At 71.0% G+C, this 5,917-nt stretch overlaps 2 protein-coding genes across 2 annotated transcripts in view; one reads left to right on the top strand and one right to left on the bottom strand.

The window, feature by feature from the left end:
- MNEG_1596 (hypothetical protein) overlaps positions 1-5,080 on the bottom strand; it is a gene marked incomplete at both ends in the record, with an annotated part of 6,812 nt that extends 1,732 nt beyond the window's left edge. Inside the window, 8 exons of the mRNA XM_014049934.1 lie at positions 9-1,037; positions 1,272-1,993; positions 2,211-2,389; positions 2,630-2,808; positions 3,321-3,498; positions 3,726-4,538; positions 4,720-4,932; positions 5,076-5,080. Of these exons, the coding sequence (XP_013905388.1) occupies positions 9-1,037; positions 1,272-1,993; positions 2,211-2,389; positions 2,630-2,808; positions 3,321-3,498; positions 3,726-4,538; positions 4,720-4,932; positions 5,076-5,080 (3,318 nt within the window). The remainder of the gene's footprint in view (positions 1-8; positions 1,038-1,271; positions 1,994-2,210; positions 2,390-2,629; positions 2,809-3,320; positions 3,499-3,725; positions 4,539-4,719; positions 4,933-5,075) is intronic.
- A 572-nt stretch (positions 5,081-5,652) lies between these two features.
- MNEG_1595 (hypothetical protein) overlaps positions 5,653-5,917 on the top strand; it is a gene marked incomplete at both ends in the record, with an annotated part of 3,130 nt that continues 2,865 nt past the window's right edge. Inside the window, one exon of the mRNA XM_014049933.1 lies at positions 5,653-5,697. Coding sequence (XP_013905387.1) covers positions 5,653-5,697 — 45 coding nt within the window. The remainder of the gene's footprint in view (positions 5,698-5,917) is intronic.

Raw genomic sequence — 5,917 nt, 5'->3', positions numbered from 1 at the left:
GGACGCACCTCCCCCGCCTCCACCACCGCCGCCGCGGCGCACGGCCCGGCCAGCTGCAGCTGCAGCAGGCGCGCCGCGGGCGGCGCAGCGGCCGCCGCGGGCGGCGCGAACAGCGAGAGCGCTGCACCCGGCAGCCGGGAGGCCGCCACGTGGCACGTCGCCACCACCACCACCCCCACGTTCGGCGGCGCCTGCCGCAGCAGCTGCTCGAAGACCGCCCACGCCGGGCTCGCCGCCGCCACCCTGCAGCCGCCCCCGCCCACCTCCTCGCCCCCTGCATTCTCCTCCTCCTGCTCCTGATCCTCGCCCCAAGGCTCCCTTGCTTCAAACGCGCCCCCAGCCCACATCTCAATGCGCGGCGCATACAGGACCACCACCTGGTCACTGCCGGCCCGCCCAAACGCCTGCGCGACGACCGACGTCAGGCCAGACACAGCGTCCCCATGCCCACGCAGCAGCAGGCCCGGCAGCGCGAGGCTGTGCACCGCCGCGCCCCCGCGCCGCAGCAGCGCCAGCAGCGCGCGCGCGGCCGGCTCCTGGCCGGCGGCGGGCGCGCCATCGAGCAGCAGGTGACAGGGCACGCGCGAGCGGGGGCAGGGGCCGGCGGCGGCGCCGCCGGCAGGGGCGCTGCTGCCAGCCTCACATGGGGTTGCGTCTGGGAGTTGCTCCACCGCGCCGGCCTCTGACATCAGGCGTTCAAGCTCACTTATAGCAGCGTCGCCTGGCTGGGCGGCCCCCGAACCAACAGCTGAAGCGGCAACGGCCAGCTGTGTTGTCAGCGTTGGCACGCAGCCGCTCGCCGCCAGTACGTGCAGCGCGCGCGCCAGCGTCGGCAGCAGCAGCGGCGCCAGCCGCCGGGGCAGCGGGGCACCGCCCTCCGCGGCGAGAGAGGCCGCCACGTCGCGCTTGCTGCAGGGGGGCGGCGCCGCCGCCAGCGCGGCCCACCAGTCGCGCGGCGCGACCTCGAGAGTCGCCACCCAGGACGGCACCGCCGCCGCCGCCCCTGGCGCTATCGCTGGCGCTGCCCCAGCTGCCCCCTGCGGCGGGGTTGTCGGGGACACGGCTGCGCCTGCACTTGCGCCTGCGTTTGCGCTTGATGAAGGGCGCGTGGGCCCTTGGCTCGAAGCGGCTGGGGTCGGACGCGCCTGGGCGAGATCGTCGTCTCGATCGCCTCCGCGCGCGGCCTCCGCAACCCCTGCTCCCAGTGAAACGCCTGCACCTCCTGGGAGCGGCGACGCCAGGCCATCATCGGCGCCTATGCCCCCTGCCACATTCGTGCCGAGGCCCTGTTCGCCAGCCTCGCCGCCAGCTGGCTGCCCTGGCCCCTCTGCCTGCTGCTGCTCCTGCTGCTCCTCCTCCTGCTGCTGCTGCTTCTGCTGCTGCTGCTGCTGCTCCTGCTCCTGCTGCTGCCGCTGCTCCGGCGGGCTCTGCTGGGGCGTCACATCCCCCAAAGCCGATCCCTCCTGGGGAGCCAGCAGCTCGGAGATGCACTGGTTGAGGGCCCCCAGAAACACGGGCCGCGCCGGCGTAAATCCCGGGCTCAGCGCAGCAAACCCCTGCCGCTGGCCGCCGCCCTGGCTGGATGCTGACGACAAGGGGGACGGCCCAGTCGAGCCGCGGGCCGCGCCGGCGCCGCCGCCGGTGGTGGGGGGCGCGTCCGGCGGGCTCGGGCGTGGCTGGGGCTGGATTGATGGCTGCTGCTGCTGCTGCGACGGGGGCCGCGGCTGCTGCTGCTGCAGGTGCTGCTGCTGCTGCGGCTGCTGCTGCTGCTGCTGCTGCTGCTGCTGCAGGTGCTGGTGCTGCGGCGGGGTGGATGGGGAGTGCTCGCTCAGGCCGAGCGCTGTGGCCTGCAGCCTGTGCTGCTGCATGGCACCAAGCTGCTGCTGCTGCTGCTGCTGCTGCTGTTGGTTCAAGGCGGCCTCCACAGCGTTAGGTGCGGTCCGCCGCACCGCTGTCAGCACTGCCGACGAGCAGAGGGCCTGCAAATCAGCTCCTGGCAGGGTGGAAAGGGCGGGCGGTGAACAGGATGCGGTCAGCGGAGTACGACACAGAAAGGAGGAAGCAAGCGGGACGCACAACAGTGCAGCCGCGGGCGCCGCTGCGAAGGTGGTGACCCAAGCAGCTGAAGCTCACGCAGTCTTGCCACAGGACGAGCCCTGCAGAAGCCCTACATGCATTCCATTGAATCGATCCCGCCACCCGGCTCGCACCCGCAAAGCCCTCCGTGGCCGCCGCGAGCCGCCGCAGCAGCGCTGCAGCCGGGGCCGGCGCCCACGCGCGCGTCAGGACCCGCAGGATGGCCTCCCTGTCGTCGGCGGAGGGCAGCCCAAAGTAGACCTCCCGGTCAAAGCGCCCGGGACGCCGCAGCGCCGGGTCGATCGAGTCGGGCCTGTCGAGATCATGGCGCAGTTTCGACGGGGGATTGACCAAGGGTTGACCAGACCGAAACACGAGCCAAAGGCGACAGCAAAGGCTGCTGCGATCGCCTTTGGGATCGGACCCACAGCGGCATGCGTAAACTTCAAGTCAGCCTACGAGCCGACCGCCGAATGGGCCGCCGCGACCGGGGACTGGCGCGCCCGCCTGCACTCAAGCGCACACACGGAGAACCCCACGCGCGTGTGCACACCTGTTGGTCACCCCGACCACCAGCACCTGCCCCCTGTCCTCCAGGCCGTCCATGAGCGCGAGCAGGGTGGACACCACGCTCGCGTAGATTTGGTCGGAGCCGCCGGCGCGCGCGGCGCGCGCGGGCGCGAGGGCGTCGAGCTCGTCCAGGAATATGATGCTGGGGGCCGCCTCCGCGGCCTGGGTGGTGTGGGGGCGAGGGGGCGCGCGCGCGCGTGCAGGCGCGGCGGTTGTGGGTGGGGCCGAGTGCGCACACGCTCCAGAGCGCGTGGCTGTGGTGGGCGGGGGTGAATGCGTGCACGCTCGCGCGCGTGCGGCGGTGGTAGGCGGGGGAGAGTATTCGCGCGCGCGTGCATGCCGCAATGGTACATGGTCTGGCGTGTTCGTGGGTTGAGGGTCCACGGGCGGAGGCGGCGGCGCCGGGGGTATGTGAGAAGAGGTGGCGTCGGCCCCACAGGCTGCAAATGATATGTGATTGGGTAGCCGGGGCTCGAGCCGCCTGCGCTCTCGCAGCCAGGCTGTGATTCAGGCGCGCGCGCCGTCCCCATGCGGCCGCCCTTGTCCTCGCCAACGTCGCAGGCACCGCGGCGGTCACAAGAACCACGCATGCCACCAGACCAGCCTGCCGGACTCGCCGACCGTGCACCCGCTTCGTGACCACCGGCCGGCCACCGATCCCCAGCCGGTCGCACCTGCTGGAACAGCAGCCTCAGCGCGCGCTCCGCATCGCCGGCGTACTTGCCCAGGCAGTCCGCCCCCTTGCGCGCAAACAGCGCCACGGGCCGCGGCGCGCGCCGCGCGCACTCGCCGGCCAGCGCGCGGACGACGGCCGTCTTGCCAGTGCCTGGGGCGCCATACAGCAGGATGCCCCTGGTGCGATGGGAGCGTTGGTGAACCGCCGAGGAGCGCGCCGGTCGCCGGTCAGCGCTCGCGGCCCCTCAGGTTCCGCACACGAGTGTTCGCGGGTGCGGCATTCCAGCAAGCCAGGGTGGTGCGCGCCTTAGCGGCAGCCCCATAGTGCCACCCCCCGCGTGATGCAGCGACCCGTGCCTCAAAAACAACACACCCACCCTCCCTGAGGGATCTGGCCTAGTCACCTGGGGGCGACTATCCCCAGCTGACGCAGCAGCTCCGGCTGGCTTAGCGGCAGCAGCGCCATCTCTCTGAGCGCCCGCTTCACGTCCCCCAGGCCCCCGATCGACGCAAACCCCTCTGACGGCGGCACGAACCGCGGCTGTTGCTGCTGCTGCTGCTGCTGCTGCTGGTGCTGCCGCTGCTGGTCGGCCGCCCCTAATGAAGGCAGGCTCGCCAGCGAAGACGCCGTCGCCATCGACGCGGCCCTCGCCGGCGGCAGCCCGGGCCCCAGCCCCCGCGGTGCCGCTGCAGGGGCCCCGCCCGCCGCCGCCACCGCGGCGGCGCCCTTCGGGCCCGGCGGCGGCGCCGCAAGCACCACGGGCGCCAGCCGCGCGAGGTCCTTGGCCAGGCGGCGGCGCTCCTTGCGCGCAAACGCCTGCTCGTCGTCGCTCGACCACGCGCGCGCCGCCTCGAGCTCCGCGCGCAGCCGGTCGCGCGCGGCGCGCGCGCGCGCGAGGTGGTCGGACACGAGCTCGGGGTCGACGCGGCGGCGCTTTGCGGGGCCCGCGCCGCTGGGGCGGCGGGGCGGACGGGCGGCGTGAGGGGCGGTGGCGGGGCGCTCGGCATGGGCGCGCTGGGGCGACTGTCGCTGCTGCTGCTGCTGCTGCTGCCGTGGCGCGGCGTGCGGCCCTGGCCCCGGCTGCTGTCCGGCCTGCAGCTCTGGCTGCGACGGGCGCCCCTCGCCGGCGTCGCCGTCGCCGCCGTCATGACGCTGCTGAAAGTGAGCCTGAGAGGGCGCGTGCTGCCACCTCCACTGGTCCAGCGCGCTAGGCGGCCTGCACAGCACAGTTCGGCACAGCGCCCTCGTCATTGTGAGACGACGTATGCAAGGTGCTGGTGCTACACTGATGACTGCCGTCCCACACGCTCTGCTGCACGCTGCGCACTTCCCGCTGCGCGAAGCGCGGGCGGCAGCTCAAGAGCGGCCCCACTCGCGACCGCACCGTGGGCACTCACCAAGCGTCCAAGGCGCCCGCACCCCCAGCACCCCCAGCGCCCGCCGCGCCCTGCTCGTGGCTGAACAGCGGCGCGTGCTCCGGGCAGGCCACGTGATAGTTGTGGTCGTTCAGGCGGCAGCCGGCGCGGCGCGCGCAGGGCAGGTGGTACGTCCGGGGGCATCGGGAGATGCGGCAGCCCAGCGTCGCCCCCGGCTGGTCGCAGGCGGCGCAGCTGCAGGGAGGGGCGCCGTGTGAATAGTGGGTTTGCAGAGCCGCTTGCGATCGGGGACGGCGGTGCGGGCGAGGGGCGAGAGCATACTTTCGGTGCCGGGGGGCCACGCAGGATGAGCAGTAGGCGTGGCGGCATGCGCTCACCGCATCTGTCTGCCACGCCGGATGGCCTGGGAGACGCCTTTGAGCAGCCACAGCCGCTCGGCGTCTGGCTGCCACACCTGCGGGGTTTGGAATGGCGATGCCCCAGATGAGGGTTGACACAAATCCATGCCGGCTGAGCTTGCCGGCACAATGCTGCCGCACAACGCCACGCTGTATGGGCCAAAGCAGGACCCTTGACCCGCCTGCATGATGAAAAGCACACCTCACAGCTCCAGAGAGCGCAGTCTCGATGGAAGTAATCCCCGTCGCACGTCGGCCCGATGATGGCGCCAGTTGGGCCTCGCAGCGGCTGCGTGCTGCCGCAAAGCGCGCACGCCGCCGGAGAAGCATGGCCCCACATGGTAGCTGCGTAAGCTGAGTAGAGGTGAGATGCATGTGAGTTCCGCTAGCTCTCAATCGACATGTACCCAGCTCTATATAAGATTACGGCTAGCAGATCCCGGTCAGATCACACATTTGAGCCGCGGTAGGTGTAAAAAAATTTTAATTTCCTTGATATGTGCCAGCTTTCAAAGAAGTAGATCCCTAATGCAACTGAGAAGTGAACAGATCACACATGACATGGCGCTTCGACGAAATTCCAGCTTGGCGCTTCGGCCCCGTAAGTAAAGTAGGCGCATCACACGTATTGCTGTGCCGGTAAATTTTCCAGATGTTGACACCGCCGAGCACAATTGAGGCTGTGCATGCTGTTGGTTCATTGGTGTGGGTGATGACGCTCTCTTTTGACTGATTGACTGCATGCCGTTTTCGGACGGCAGGGGGGGCTGTCAGTCAGAGCCGGCGGCGGGGCGTGCGGAGGGCCGATGGGGTCCAACACT

Source organism: Monoraphidium neglectum (genome assembly GCF_000611645.1).
Source record: "Monoraphidium neglectum strain SAG 48.87 unplaced genomic scaffold scaffold00163, whole genome shotgun sequence".
Lineage (NCBI taxonomy): Eukaryota > Viridiplantae > Chlorophyta > Chlorophyceae > Sphaeropleales > Selenastraceae > Monoraphidium > Monoraphidium neglectum.
Note: the sequence above shows the minus strand (reverse complement) of the source record. Positions and strands in the feature narration are given on the sequence as shown.